At 42.5% G+C, this 16,361-nt stretch overlaps 1 protein-coding gene across 8 annotated transcripts in view; it reads left to right on the forward strand.

Annotated features, from left to right (window-relative positions):
• The first annotated feature begins 2,984 nt into the window (after positions 1–2,984).
• The window catches only part of LOC119187444 (uncharacterized), a 134,349-nt gene continuing 120,972 nt past the window's right edge, over positions 2,985–16,361 (forward strand). For 3 of the 8 annotated variants that reach the window (XM_037435554.2, XM_037435555.2, XM_075878731.1), the window contains exons 1-2: positions 2,988–3,228; positions 8,437–10,005. In XM_037435554.2, coding sequence (XP_037291451.2) covers positions 8,471–10,005 — 1,535 coding nt within the window. In that variant the 5' untranslated portion in view covers positions 2,988–3,228; positions 8,437–8,470. Of the gene's footprint in view, positions 3,229–8,436; positions 10,006–16,361 lie in introns of all 8 variants that reach the window. The other 5 variants (XM_075878727.1, XM_075878730.1, XM_075878728.1 and 2 more) reach the window with 3 other exon arrangements.

Genomic DNA, 16,361 nt, shown 5'->3' on the forward strand with positions numbered 1-16,361 from the left:
CTTTATTGCATTCGCTTTCAATCCTGCATTTTCGACCTGGGAGCGGCGCCTCACGTGCTACTGCACGCCTTGAAAGACCTAAATAGAGCTTTTCTATTCCATTGCATTAAAGCATTCGTTTTCTCGCAGATGTTTACGGAATTCGCAAATAATCGGTTCGTAATAAAAGATTCTGTAGGGTCACTTGATCTCATATGCGAAATGCCCCTTACGCATCATACCTGCTCTTTATATGATCTGACCGCAAATACACAAATTATTCTTTCACGGGCAAATGAAGGGTGAATTCAACACGCGCCACACAACTGCATATTTACTTTTGTAGACAAAATGCGGGAACGATCGCCTAGCCCACTGTGTTTCCGAGGCCGAATGTGGTGTTTATGAGCTTCACGCCGCATGCCGAACCGTCAGGCGTAAAACACAACGAAGTATTTATATTTCGCATATGATAATACACTGCCGCATAATCCTCGCAGGGCCTTGCGATATTGCTAAACACGTTAAAACACTGAATATTAGAAGCGTCAGGTATGCGCTGGGTATAGCCAGGCGGCCTCCATCCCGCGCGCGCCTCCTTCCGGCAAGAAAGGAAAAGAGGTCCCCAATTTCTCCTCACTCCAATGCGCCGTTGCTCCACCTAAACTATTCTAACACCGTGCCCCAGTGCTTTGAAAAACTCTGCGCCATAATCCTGAACTAAAGGGTGAAGCCCTTCACAGAACATTATCAAGTGTACGGCAGTTTCCTCCTCCTCTCCACAGGCCCTGCATAACGTGTCTACGCCTTCGTATTTGGCCCGATATGTCTTGGTTCGCAATACTCCCGTCTGGCCTCGAACAATAGATAACTACCCCGAGTGTTATCATAGATCCTTTCCTTGGCAATTTCCTGCTTAAAAGTTCGATAGATCTCTAGTGCGGACTTCTTAATCATGCCGATTCTCCACATGTCAGTCTCCGTTTCCTTCCCTTTCTTCTTAACCGATAGTTCTTTTTGGTTTGGCCACCTGCTGTTTTCTAAGTATTTACCAGTCAATTTCCTGGTTCGCTTCCTCCATTTTGTATCGACATTCTTCATGTACAAGTAGCTGAAAACCTTTCTAGCCCAACGCTCCTCCCCCATTTCTCTCAATCGCTTCTCAAATTTTATCTTGCTGCTAGCTTCCCTGCCCTCAAATGATGTCCATCCCATATCACCTTGTACTCCCTGATTTGGTGTATTCCCGTGAGCTCCTAAAGCAAGCCTACCTATTCCACGTTGCTTAATTTCTAATCTTGCTTGAACTTCTGATCTCATGCACAAGACCGCATTGCCGAACGTCAGCCCAGGAACCATGACCCCTTTCCATATTCCTCTCACAACATCATACCTATTGTAATTCCACAGTGCCCTATTTTTCATCACTGCTGCATTCCTGTTACCTTTAGTCGTCACGTATATTTCGTGTTCCCTCAGGTACTCGGTCCCATTGCTTATCCATACGCCCAGATATTTGTATTTATCTGTTATCTCAAGCGTGACCTCCTGTATCCTAAGCTCACTACCTTCGTTGTCATTGAAAATCATGACTGCTGATTTTTCCTTACTGAATCTAAAATCTAACCTATCTCCCTCATTACCGCAGATGTCCATCAATCTCTGCAAATCTTCCTTGTTGTTGGCCATTAGCACTATATCATCTGCGTACATTAATGCTGGTAGTACCTGATCAATAAGTTTTCCTTGTTTGACTAAAGAGAGGTTGAAACCCAGCCCACTTCCTTCTAATTTTGCCTCTAATCCTTGTAGGTACATCATAAATAATAAGGGTGACAGGGGCAACCCCTGCCTAAGCCCCCGTTTTACCTCTGCAGGCTTGGATCCATGTATTTCCCACTTTATAACTACCTTGTTACTTTTATAGATTTCCTTTAAAAAATTAGTGACTCCATCTTCCACACCCAGTGTGTCTAGTATTCCACACAAGTCCTCTTGAATCACGCTATCGTACGCTCCCTTGATATTCAAAAATGCTAGCCACAGGGTCCTGAATTCCTTTTCTGCTATTTCGATGCACTGCGTCAGTGAGAACAGTTTGTCTTCCAACCTCCTGTATTTCTGAAACCCATTCTGCAGTTCTCCCAGCCCCCCCCCCCCCCCCCCTCATCCTCTATCCATGCCTGCAGTCTTTCCTTTATAATCTGCATCGCCAACTTGTAGACCACTGATGTCACTGTTATAGGATGGTAGTTGCTTATGTCAGCTTTGTCCCCCTTTCCTTTATAGATCATGCTCATTCTGCTAAGCTTCCATCCATCGGGGACTTCACCATCGAATAATGTTCTGCTTACTGCCTCTCTCAAAGTCTGTTTAGACTTGGGACCCAATGTCTTTCCAATTCCAATTATTAACATTCCAATTATGCTGATAAGCATAATTGGAATGCCATTTGGGCCTGTTGATGTACTACTTGGGACCCTCTTCTCAGCCCTTTCCCACTCTCGTTGTGAAAATTATGCCATTGTGCCACTTCATCCATCCCTGTCTATTCCGGTGCATGAGGCACTTTGTTGAAATTGTTCTGTCACCCTTGTTCTTATATGTTCAATAGCTTAGTGTCCTTCTAGCCTAAGAACCTTGAGGTGTAGTTATAAACCTCTGCTCTAGGCTTGTTTAATTTCTTAGGGAGTTTAGATGGTTCCAAAATTTCGCAGCTGCCTTTCTGTCCTTTTTATGTACTTCTGCCAGCCACTGAGAAACCTTTCTTCTAATCTTTTCATTGATCAGGAGGATCAGGAGCAGTACCATGGGTCTACAGCGCCGCCACTACTGTCACCCGCCGGAGAATCAGCCGAGATGCGGCGCGGCCGCCTCGTTCACTCCACTGCCCCCTTTCAGTACACTGTAGCCTGGCGGCGAAACGCCGCCAACGCCGCACTAACACCAACGGCCGCCTCCCATAGTGATATATTTAGCGATATATTTTATCTGAACACTAGAGCCATCTAACGACGCTAATGCTAATATGAAGTGGGCTGTTTACGGCGATTTGGCAGCTCGTGATTCCGTGGGTTTGTAGCACCGGATTGGTTGTGTCGGGTTATTTGCTCGTGAAGTTTGTCAGATATGCGTTAGTGCAGAAATCTGTGATTTACTGTTAAATGTAATCTTAATCTGCTTTTTTTTGGATGCGATGCTACCCGTGGACGTGAGCTGTCTACTGAAGGGGCACTGTTCTTAATGCATGTAAGTGAAACTTAACTTTCTCTAGCAGCTCCTAAGCGATCGAATGACAGCATTTATGTAATGCGTCAAATGCCGGCAATGAAAGGCCCGCTATTAACTGATCTTAGTGTATGTACCATTCGTCGGCACACGGCGTTTACTGCTCTTTCCTATGCCTCTGCAAGGTTCGATCTTGGAGTCTGTCAAAAACATCCACACACAGTAGTATACACACATACATATTGCCCGGTTCGTGTAATGTGCTCTCGCTTTGAAATGTCCCAGTGCCGATAGAAATGCGCAACGCATAAGGAGTGCGTTGACCAGATGGGAGTTCCGATGACGCGTTCGCGTCAATTTATCGGTTTTTAAGCGTATCTGATTTGGCTTACCTCTGGTTAAACCTGTTTACTGTGTTTGGCACGGTGCCCTCAAAGCACAGTGTTACCATATTTTTTTATATTATGCTTATACCTCAAATTAAGCCATGCTACACTTATTTCCGCAGTCAGAAAGGTAGATGTTTACGTGCGAGTATTAGCTGCTGTAAGCCTTCGATCATAAGAGAACATTATTTCTTTTGCTGACGTTTCTTTCTATCACAAGAGCCACCACTCATTATTTTATTTGGAGAAACTCGTATGTTTGAAAATAACTGCTGTCTTTGCCTTAATAAACGCTGAAGGCTTTGCGTGTAATACTTGAAAGACCCGACATGCTTAAATTCAATAACTTTCCTCGAAACTGCGATATAACTGCACTGGTGTCCTGTGTTTTAATATTCTGAAGGCAAAAAACTTGGAAGTGCATGTTTTTATATAAGTGATCTGGTAATCAGCTATCATTGAGTGCTGCTCCGAAATCCAAAAGGTACCTTTGACTGTGGGAATGTTCATATACTCCGGGAAGGAACATTGCTCTTAGCATAGGCTAGGGAGAGACCCGCGATTAATGCCCTGGCAACCGATTGTTGAAATGGAGGGTGTACTACACGGAATTTAATTATTGTGTGCGGCTATTGGGGCAGAATGACTTTGATTCATTTTATGTACCAGATAGAATGACTTGTAAGTAGAAGATGGCAACAGTCTTTAATTCATTCATGTTGTGCATTTCAGCAGGTGAAAGAGCTTACCCAAATCACTCATCACATTTATCAACAGGCTGAAAAACGGAAATTTCATCAGTTTCATTTTTTTCTCATATATTTTGGTGTGTTAGCTTCTTGGTTTTAATATGATGAGGGCAGTATTTAGTGGAACATTTAACAATCTTCTTAAGGCTGTTATTGGGTTACTTGTCACCAATGCATTCTCCAGCATTCACATAGGTTATGTTGATTAAATTATAGTGGTGAAGCATGCCAGTGCATCGGATGTGTTGCATCTAGTGTATATACTATATGTGGCTTTGTATTTGTTTATGAAGAATTTCAAAGCTTCTGAAATCGCTGTGTATTTCTCAAAACGAAATGGTTGAATGTATATACGACACTTCGTCTTGTTAAGTAATCGGCCTGTTGCAAAAATTGAAAGTAATTGTGCATTAACGACTTCAACCTGAGTATCCCCATCTAATTTTTGCTCCACTGTCACAGTTTGATGATTCAGTAGTTATATACAGGCATAGAAAGAAGAAATCTACTTTATGGTTGAAGCTGTGCGTAGCAGCATTAGGAGAAATGGGTACATAAGCCAGCCTTCAGTTACCTCCTGTAAAGATGAAATGTGAAGCTTGGAAAATTTTCTGCATAGACTGGCATGTGTATTGCATTGACAGGTGGCACTGCCATTGCTGAGCAAGCACCGATAAGTTTTGTGTATGTTTCCTTTTTGCCCAAAGGCAACATTTAAGGTGTGTGTTTGCCAATGTCTGCACGCTTATTTTTTTTATGAGACTTCTTACACACTTTTCTTGCACTGTTTTCTTCCCATATAACATGCTTGATAAGCTGCCTCTTGATACATTTGGTGAAATCACCTCCACTAAGGGTGGTAAAGAAAATAATTTGTTTGCAATATCCTAATGCTGGCCATCTGGCCCGCATTATAAAATTAATGTGCACAGTTGTGTATTAGAGAGCAGCAAGGTGTAGTGGTATAGCCTTAGCTACTGCATTGGCTGTATGGATAGCCAAAGCAGTAGTAGTGAAGTTTAGACTGTATTTTCTAGGCAAATTCGGCTTTGCACCATCTTGAACGAAGAAAGACCCTATATACTTCTGACTTTGTTGAGGGACATTTCTTAGCTAAAGAAAAAGGGTATTATTATATATAGTAATCACATTAATGGATCCTTTGGCATTGCGGCAGTCAATGGAAAGCTTTAAGTGGCTGTGTAGGGAGCATTTTACTGCACAAATGTTTCAACTTTGTTCATTATTGTAAGAGAAATTCAAATTTTTATTGCTGTGTTGCTAGAAGTCAAGCACCATTGGCAGCATTCAGTGTAATCTTGTTAACTAGAACCTCTAGTGACCAAAAAGTGTGTTCTAATTAACAGGACTTACATTTTTCAAATAATACGTGTAGCACTATCTGCAATATGCCCTGATAACATTAGCAGATATTTTTAAGTAAAAGAAGATATCGTATCGGTTGCCCTGGTATGGGGTATTGTTCGCAGCTGTTGGATGGACTAGCCTTTGCTAGTTCCTGTCTCAAGGAGGTAGCTGTGGCATATTAAAATGAAAATTCACCCTTTAGTGCTCTAACTGATAGCTGGATAGCATTAAATTGTGCTTGTAGAATATTTGTTCGTATTTCTTGAAATAATTATGAATAAAAATAGGGTGCCACAAGGATATATTTCAGAATTGGTCATTTTTGGATGAAACACCTTTAGAGCTTGCTTCCATTGTCCCATTTACAGATATGCCTGAAAACCTTTGTTTTACCTAATGAAACTTCCCATTCCTATGATTATACTCTAGTTTCTTTCTCTATTTACATCCACAAGCAGTATTTATACCCTGCTCTCTTTCTATACAAGTTTTGGAGAACCTTGTTACACATGTCACCAGTCCACTCTCCTTTTTTTATAAAGTGCAATGAGCATATTTTACCCATATTGCAATTTGTATTATATTCTAGCTCATTAAATTGTATTATATTTCTAGTTCAATAACTCTGGTATTCCTACTAATGAAGAAAAAGCTCAGAAAACTGATACTGATTAGTACTGAATATGTGTCTCTAGCCTCTATCCACTTGGCCATGATCACAAGCTGGGAAAAGAGGAATTTTTTCTTTGCTTTTTCACACTCATTGCTGAATTATCATTGCTGATAAGCAATCGATTCAGTAACAAATTGAGATCCCACCCCCTAATTACACTTCCAAGAACTGAAATTTGGTGAGTTTATCATGTTTAAGTAAGGCTGCTAATTCAGAAATTAGTATGACCCCAGAAAAGGTAAGGCAAGGAGGACAAGCGCATGTCTTTTCTGCCTTACTTTTTTGTGTTATTGTCCCTTTGCACTGTAACAAGATTATGACACACAATTACATGCACTCCATCACTTTCATACTAATTGCAGCAACGAAGGTAAGCACACCTGAAGTGTTAGTTCTACCTGCATTACCTAAAACAACAGGTACATGAGTCTCTATGACCTCTGTGTAGAGCTTGTTTTCTATTGTGTGTGGCAGGTAACACTATGCTAAATAATCCTGCACTCCTAGTCTTGGAACTCAATGATGCACACAAGTTTTGTAAGGTTTGAGGCCACGTAAGGCATTCAAAACTTAAAAAGCAACCACAAAGCTCGAGCGGTGCTGATGCTGAAAAGGCAGTTTGCAAGTCACGGGCACACGGATTTCATCAGAAAGCAGTTGTACACTCCCAGGTGTGCATTATTCATATCAGAACTCGTAGTAAAGTGTTTGGTTATGTCAGCCTATTTATTTAAATACAATACTTACACAGTGACCACAACAAGCATATCTGATCAAAGCAGTGCTCTAGATTTATGTCAGCTATTGACCATTAGTAACAATCTGCCAAATGATAAAATCTGGCAGCTATGAGCAGCTTTGAAGAAAGCGAGGAGAAGCCCCTCTATGAAGAGAGGGCTCTTATTAAAGTGGTAACTTCACCATGCAATTGTGAAATCTATGTGCTTTGCACAACTAAGAAATTTGACTGAACAGAAGGTTGCTGGTTTGACCCTGACCATGGCAGTCGCATTGCAGTTGAGGTGAAATGCTAGGGGCCCATGTACTGTGCGCTGTCAGTGCACATTAAAGAACACCAGATGGTTGAAATCGCCAGAACTCTCCAATGGTACGTGCCTCCTAATCATATCGTGGTTTTTGCACAGTAAACCCCAGATAATATTTAAACATGACTGAACAGTTCATAACAGTGTTTACTACTAGTAACTCTTCTTTTATCATCAAGTCCAAGAGTTGCTTTAGAACCCCTTTAATGCCAACTAGAATATCAGCTACTCTTGTTTGTTTTCATATCTATTCTGTTGTCCTCCTATTTTTCAATGTTACACTGATCATTAGTTATTTTATCGCACGCTGTGTGATGAATAACTTCTTTCCAAGTTTTCTTTTTTATTCTAAGTTTCTGCTTATATGCTAGTACTGACAGAATGCAAGCACTGTATATTTTCCACTTCAGTTCTATGGAGTTAGCTTTTGCCTTCTATCATATTTCTGTATAGTAGGTTTTTTTTTTATTGTATGCCAATGCTTCCAACCTATTCATTTTAGGTAGCAGAAGCTAGTCAAGCTGTGTTAATGCCGCTTTTACTCCTGGTATCCTTCATGTAGTCTCAAACATGAAAATAAAGATTCAATTCAATTCAATCATCTGCTTTATATGTTAGAAGTTACATGGATAATTTCTGTGGTTATTATTTATTATTACTGGAGGTGGATTCATATTTTAAGTGAAATGGTCACGTCGACACGCCAAATCCTTCTTGGATCTTAAATTGGTCAAGTTCTCATTGACACTTGGAGATAACTTGGTATCTGTTTTGGCATTGCACAAAAGCATGATTAGTTGCTCTTAAGTCGATCCATCTTGTAGTAATTTTACCTGGCTTCTCTGTGTCTGTGCAAAAGAAACTAATAAACTTGGGTCTGGGAAACTGTCTTGGATGGCTAGTTTTTCGTGTAGTGTGATTTCATATACCCTTTTGCTGCCATTTATTGTACTCTTCTGCTCTTCTGAAAGGTGCTTTGTGACATTTTGTTCCTAATATTTTCGCAGAATTTCGAGTCAAAGTACACCTTTTCATGCCTTGATGGGCACATGCTACTCAAGTAAGAGCAAGTCAGCATCACAGCCATACTCCTCTGCTCCCATGTCGGCTTCTTCTTCCCAAGATAGTGCGCTACGTCTACCACGTGCCACGCCTTACACAAGGGGAACAGTTGCTCCTGCAGATACGTCGGAGGTTAACTTCCGGCGCTGTATTCCTCCCCCTACTAAATACCGTGCCAATACTGTACAGTCCGGAAATCTGCAAGGCAATGCCAGTGCTACAGTCACAACAAACTTTGCAGAGAAGAGCAGGAGAGCTGTGACTGACAATATTGATGTGAACAATCCCAGCTTCAATAACAACTTCGAGGATGAAAGTGCATCCCGAGATTTCACAAACCTTAAGAAGGGTGTCCTTGACAGTGGTAAACCAAATGTTACAGACAGTTCCTCATTCCAGCTTAGAACTGAGGGGCCCAAAGCATCTTCTGAGAACTCTGAGCGCATACAATATGGGGCCACCAAAATTCCAACTAAGATTACAGCGCACTTAAGTGGGCTTCCCAAACCTCAGGTTGCTGTTGTCACAACCAGAGTGCCACCTGTACCACAGCGGGCTGCGAGTGAGAAGTTGCATGCAGAAACTCGCATCTCTAACCAACCAGTGGGAGACGCTGCAGCAAAGCGGGCTGGTTGCCAGCAGCGTGTGTCGCCGGACAAGGAGAGCATTTCAGACAGGAGCCACAGCGGAGACAGCGGTAGCACCGACTACGACTCTGGTCTGGGCCACTCTCTGGGTGACCCACCTACTGGCAGTGAGAGTGGCGGGAAGGCTCAGAGCAGCAGCACGACGCTACAGGTGGAGTCGTCGCCTGTTTTAACGGAGGCTGTGGGTGTAGGAAATGAGTTGGACTCGACTGTGCTGCCCACAACGCTCCCTGTTGGAGCACAACTGGCTACAGTTGATGGAAATGCCTCCAAGATGGGTGTCTATGACCAGCCGGACTCCTACGCGGCATACCGGGGAATCCTGTCTTATCGGCGCATCACTCCATTAAAGAAATATTCAGAGGCTCCTCAGTGGAAGCGAACTGTTGAACCAAAGACCACTAAGGGCTTCAGTAGCCCAACTAGGGCTGTCATTGCCAGGGGAATACTGACCAAGGGTGCCAAGGCAGCTCACGCAGCAAAGGATGGCTCACCGGAGCGAAAGAAAGAGGGAGTTGCAAAAGGACCTCCACTACCATCAGCTCCACTAAGCCCAAGCAAGGAAGAAAAATGCGCTGGTTTTCTCAGCCCCACATCAGACGGATTTTTAATTGATGATGATATCTCTGATCAGCCGGGCCTGATCGCCCTGGAGCGGTCTCGAGGAAGAGCGGCACCGTCAGTGAAAAAGTCTATCTTTGAGCTGCATGCTCTACAGTCATTTAGTGGACGACAGTCTAAAGTTGACCGTACATTGGATGACCTCCACCCCTTATGTTCTGATGCCGGATCATCTTGTTCAAGCCTGGGCTCTGATGACCTTATGCTGGACTTTGAAACTAGTATGTGCAAGGATTCCACAGAAGTGTGAGTATTATACCTATTCTGCTTGATTACTTGAACGTTTTTGTATCCAATATGTCACTTCACACTTTCAGTATACAGTAGATATTGTCACTTTTCATTGCACCAAGCAATAGCATCACCATAGGCATGTGCACGGTTTCCCTTCATGGGGACAAAGGATCGTCGCAGCACCCCCTTTCCTTATTGAGTTAATCTGTGCGGAAGACCTTGTGCCCCCCCCCCTCGCCCCAGTGACTAGGGAAGTGGCTGTCCCCCTTACCCCCCTCGAGCGCATGCCTACTATGGCCATCATGCTTATTTTATAAAATATATTGAAGATTAAAACTGGTATTGTTTCTTGGCGTTCTGGTAACATAACAGCTTTCTAATAAGTTGTTTCATATAGAAAGCCATTAATGTGGCACACTAGCTTTACTAAACTATGCTTTACAAAATATTTTTGATGCACACGTGCCTTGTTTAGGCTTTTACCACAACGTGTATGTGCCTTTTTTGGTATAATAGGCCCACAAATTAAAGGCACCTACAACCTTTCAGAGCATCATTTGAGATAAACCCACGGATAGAAAGGGTTCATCTTTTAGTGACTGAACTCAGCACTGTTTATCTTTAATTTAATTTGGATTTGTATTTTTAATTCATTGCAAAAAGAATGGTGTTTAGGGCCCCACTTGGCAAAAACAACCACCAAAAAGTATATTCTATCATGTGGCCTTGCATTAGTCTATGTAGCTCGTGAACTTTTATTTAATATTAAAGAAGTCGTGAAGAGGTTGCTAAGACGACAATGCGAAACTGCCAACAGCCACATGCACTAACTAGATGATGTTTTAGGTGACGTCAGCATAAGAAGAATAGACCTGCATAGATGATTATCAAGGCTTTGCATTTATAAGCTTCAATACACTTTTACTCTTCCCAGGCTAATGTCGCTTAAAACATCACCTATAGTTAGTGCTTGTAGCAGCTGACAGTGGTTCTGCACTGTCATTTTAAGAGCAACATTTCACAATCCCTTTACTTTAAAAGGATAGCTTTTTTTTTGGCTGTTATAGCTTTCTGTATGTGCAGCTTAAAACAAACAGCTAAATATACGTTTGTTTTGAATAGAAAAGTGGTACTGCCTTAATGTAATATTGCAATAATGCGACTGCTAAGCAACATGTGAAAGTTGCTCGTGCAACTTTCACATGAAAACATATGTAATCTTACCGCTTAGACAAGAGCTTGTTGTACCAACCCTGACCGTAATGCCCAGGAAGGGTAGGGAGGGAGAGGAGTGGAAAGTTGAGGTTGACTTGTATTCAGAAGGACTCACAGTTGTAGCTATTGTTTTGATAAAAAATTTTAAGTTCACATACTCATTTACTTCCACCAATCAAGTTCATGTCTAGAATCAATGTATTTGACAATTCTTAATGTCAAAGGGACCGACAAATAATTTTCATGGCATCTGTTTCCTTTAGCACAATGGCCAGAGCGTTTAGTCACGGACTGAAGGATTAGTAGCTATTACTGCGAGTGTGAAACACTCTTTCTTTACCTGTTGGTGTAGCGTAGTGCGTGATCTTATTATAAGCTGGCAGCCGACCAATAATCCCTCGCATACTATCTTATGGCATCAAGTCAGCCAGAACGAGATCCTTGCTATATATGTAAGGACTCATTTTTTTGTTAGGCACAATATTAATGAGAACTAAGAGAAAATGATGCCAAGGAAAGCATAGCGGGTGTTATTACTTTTATTAGAAGTATGGTAAACAGTGCTTAACAGCGCAAGCGACAGGAGGGGAAAGAAGAGGCGAGACAGAGGGCTGAACTGCCAACAGTTTATTTCTTGTGAAAGTCTTTGCTTTTATACAGTCATCAGTGGCACGAATCATGCGCAAAACACAATGATAATGCATAAGTACATCACACTGCGAAGCAGAGGAAGAACATTTCTTTATCGGTGAGCGGGACAGAAGGGGTGCGACAGATGCTGCAAACAGAGAGTGCAAGAGCAGTTTATGTTTGATTGCAGCAGTTTACTCCGCATGCGTGCACACGATGCACAAGCGCCGTGGCTCGACATAATCCACTGGTGGCTGTAAAGACAGCTCCGCTTTTCACCGTGCAACTCCTCTTACCTTGGTAAGCAGCGCAGAATTGAGCGGGCATAGATAATAATATACATACTGTAATTCTGAGGACTAATTGCGACACGCATGGCAGCATCAGATAATTCAGCTTCAAGGCTCTCCCACTAGGCTGTGAGGCATACCAGCTTCTGTTACTTTTAAAAATATAAATCCTACTCAGAATGGGTGAAGAATGCTGTAATCTGTCACTATATTTCATGGTCTTTTAATTTCTACCAGGATCTAACCACATGTTTTGGCCAGTAGTTGATCCCTTAAAGGTTGGGAGAAGAGGAGAGCGCTATATAAAAATCAGGGGTGCAACAGCTACAACAATTTGATAGTTTCTCATTCTTGCGTCGAGCTGCGCCAAAACCATGAAATTTGCTGAAACTGCGCCACGTTGTGCCAAAATGCCCGACCAGCCTCGAAGTTTTCTCAGTTGCGCTAATTTTGGCGAGAAACGGCGGCCATGTTGGCTATCTGCTTGCGGTTTGCGTCATCAATGAATCCAAGTGCGCAGATTCAACCCATGGTGCCCATTAGGCGAGGGCACTAGCGACACGCGATCCGCCAGACAAAGTAAGGAAGCCGTGCGCCATCGGTTCACTGATCTCTGCGGATACCTATCGGCGGGACAATGCAACTTGAAAACAAGAGTTGCTGTATCCACGAACGCTTCGCGGGCAATCTGAACTTCCTAGTCAGCAAATGTGGCTATGGCGCGTTAGCAACTAAAGGTGGGAGCGTATGAAGCGTTTTCCACGTGCGAACAGACTCGATGTGTTGCAAAAATTGGCGTTGCCGGTGACCACATTGATTGCCATAGCTACGGCACATAAAAAATTTTTGTATCTTTAAGTTGTGTCGTCCCGGCGATAGATATCCGGTGCTGTCGCTAGGCCAACAACCATGCCCCATTGTTACTTTATCTTGTTAAATGCGCCTTGCAAGCGAGACAAGCAGTTGTGCCGTAAACCTAATCCCATCGTGAAAAAAAAAAAAAAAAGAGAGGGAGGACTTAGCGGTGTTTCATGACTAGTTCTAACTCGTGCAGAACGCTGCTTAATCTAGCTTCGCCGCAGTACAGCAGTGCCATGCGAAAAAAGGGCGTTTTGGTTTTGAATGGGTTGTGAGCACTAATCAGGGAACACAGCACATTTTGTTCAACTATTCATGCGTGTATACGGTGCATAGTTGTGAGTACTAGTAGGATTGATGATGTCGGAAAAAGTTACTGGCAGTTATTTGGAGCATTGTGTGACATTTCTGGCGCCCTAATCCTAATAAAAAACTGTCCGCCAGTTTTTATTTTTTCGCTACCCCTACGAATCCCTGGATTTCAAGCTCTCCAGCTTGGCAGATCCACATTTGAATTTGCAGAGTCAGACGTGGCAAATGTTAATGTGGACATCATTATTTGCTCTGTAAGGTGATACTAATTTTAATGAAATAGCAGTGCTCTTACTCACTGCACGATTTAGGGCATGTTGAATGATTTGTGCACATTTTTGTTCTCAATGTAAGGTAAGACTTCTTTTTCACACTGCTCCATATTTGGTCTTTCGTGATAAAAAATTAACGTTTTGTTCCCCGTAACTTGCTCCAAATTTGAATTTTTGTGCTGCAAAAGTAACATTTTACTGCTCCACGAATTGCTCCAAATTCTATTTTGGCTTTTGCACCCCTGAAAAATGCTTGCTGGCCTATACATTGAGATTACATTATCAAGTTAAGTAAATGGTTTTCAAGGATGGTTAGTGTAAAAAAATGAGACCAATGCGATAGCCGCCCCATCTTCTTCCCTTTAATAGAACACCTTAATCCCTATGATGATGATACTTATGCCCCAAATGTGGCCCGCATTTTCTTCTATATTTAACACATTTCTGCCTGCATCAGATGAACATGCCATGTTGAAACAAAAGCACTGTGAGCACTTATAATCTTCAAATGGTTTGCATAGGGTTCAGTAGTTCATGGTTCAGGTAGTCGCTAACGTTGCAGCTGTTACTTGGGAATTCGCTCTGATACGTCTGCTGGTGATGTACATCTTTCATTTCTATTCTTTCCCTTAAAGCCTCATGGGCAGATGCTACCAAAGCAACTCGACATATTGGCTTCGCGAATCTTGTATATATGGTCATAATGAAGTTCCATCAAATAGGACGACACGCAGCTTGTAGTTTCAAGGGCCAAGAGTGGATGATCAGAATTCAGAATATTAATCTTGAGAGCCTCGAAGCCCTTGTTAGGGCATTTCATGCCTCACTTCATGTTCTTGGTGCTCCGAAGGCTGCACCTAGAGGATGGGTGTCGGGACAAAAGTTAGTCGCTTTGTCGCTCCCTAGGGGTGGGGGGAATGAGCGACATTTCCAGATCAAAATGAAGTTCTTTGCCTGCCTGCCTGGCTTCATGAGCTTTAAAGGTGTGATTGTCAAGAAAATCTTGCAATGAGCGGAAACATACCGTTGAGCAGTCAAAGTTTCCTTTATGTGCGTCCAAACCTTGCAAACCTCAGGCTGTCATCGTGAAAGTTGAGTCAGAACAGAGCTGAAATAGACATGAAGGCTCCCGTCTCGTGAGCTTTCAGATGATGCCTGCACTCACGTGGCTGCTCTGTTGAAATATACGACGTTGACCTCGATGGACTGTCTGGCCTTGCTAATATCGGGTTGTCGTCGTGAAGGGCGAGTCGGGAACGGAGCCGAAGTAGACCTGAGGGCTGTCGTGTTGCGAGCCTCCAGACATTATCTGCACTCGCGTCAATCCATGGCTGTTCCTAGTGGTCTTGGTTCCAGCAGGAGTCGTAGTCCCGGGTTTCACGACACCATTTGTAAAGAAATGAGACCGTCGCCATGGCTGCCCCGTCTTCTTCCCTTTAATGGAATACCTTAATCCCCATGATGCTGATACCTATGCCCTAGATGCGGCTGTCGTTTTCTTCCATATTCAACAGTTAGAATTCAAGAGCGACTACTTGACACATTTAGAAGTTTCTAAAGGTCAGATTTTTGCCTGATGACTGATTTTATTATGTGAACAATGTGTTCATTTACTTGGGCAGACTGTTCTGTGTTTGTTTTTACAAAAATTTGTTGTCCTAGTTGTTAGAATTGACTTCTGAAAAAGTGTCTAGGGTGCATAAGATGTGAAGCCATACAACAGTCTAAATTTAGCAAATTCCACGCTCTGTAGTGAGCTGTGGAATTCTGCTGACATTTCACAGTTTCCCTGTGTTGATTCTACTTCTAGGTGGTGGCTAAAATTCATATTCAAAGAACTTGTCAAACTTAAATATACAGCCCTCCATTGCTGCCAATTTCATGGAGCAAAGTTTAGTTTTCCGATTTAAAGATTAATTATTAAGGCATGTATAATATTAACTGCCCACGAACTGGGAGCCCAACAATTCTGCTCCTAAAGCATCACAGCAGGTAATTCAAGACTCGACATCAAAACACTTTCTCTTTGATGGTAACAAGAAAGCATGGAATATTTATACACCTTCCACTTTGGACACTCTAACTAAAGCCTCAGCTGGGTCACCATTGGATTACAAATCTAAGTTGCCCCGCCACGGTGGTCTAGTGGCTAAGGTACTCGGCTGCTGACCCGCAGGTCGCGGGATCAAATCCCGGCTGTGGCGGCTGCATTTCCGATGGAGGCGGAAATGTTGTAGGCCCGTGTATTCAGATTTGGGTGCACGTTAAAGAACCCCAGGTGGTCAAAATTTCCGGAGCCATCCACTACGGCGTCTCTCATAATCAAATGGTGGTTTTGGGACGTTAAACCCCACAAATAAATCATCAATCAAATCTAAGTTGTATTGCAGGGAAAACTTAGATGGCTTGGAGTCACAGAATTAAAGAAATGAAAAAGAAGGTGCAAAGAAGACAACGGACGAAAAGGGAGGGACACAAACACAGGGCGGCGCCACTTTTTAGCGCCTTCTTTTTCGAATCATGTAAAACCAACGCGCCCAGTTGTTCGCTCTCACAGCAAAAAGTTGGGCTGTTCACAGAAAAATGAAGAGCACAAAGTTTACTTCATCTGAGAAAAATAAATGTGTGTAGGCATAGGCAAGTTCATTAAACATGATACAATTGCTCTAGCTTCAAAGCCATAGATAAGCTTCTGTAAAACATCATAATCATTAAATAATGGAGTCTACAGTCAACAGGGTCTCAATAATCAAGAAACAGGGTTGCCATCATTGCAGTGGAAATAAGCATT

This window comes from Rhipicephalus microplus, chromosome X (assembly GCF_043290135.1).
Source record: "Rhipicephalus microplus isolate Deutch F79 chromosome X, USDA_Rmic, whole genome shotgun sequence".
Lineage (NCBI taxonomy): Eukaryota > Metazoa > Arthropoda > Arachnida > Ixodida > Ixodidae > Rhipicephalus > Rhipicephalus microplus.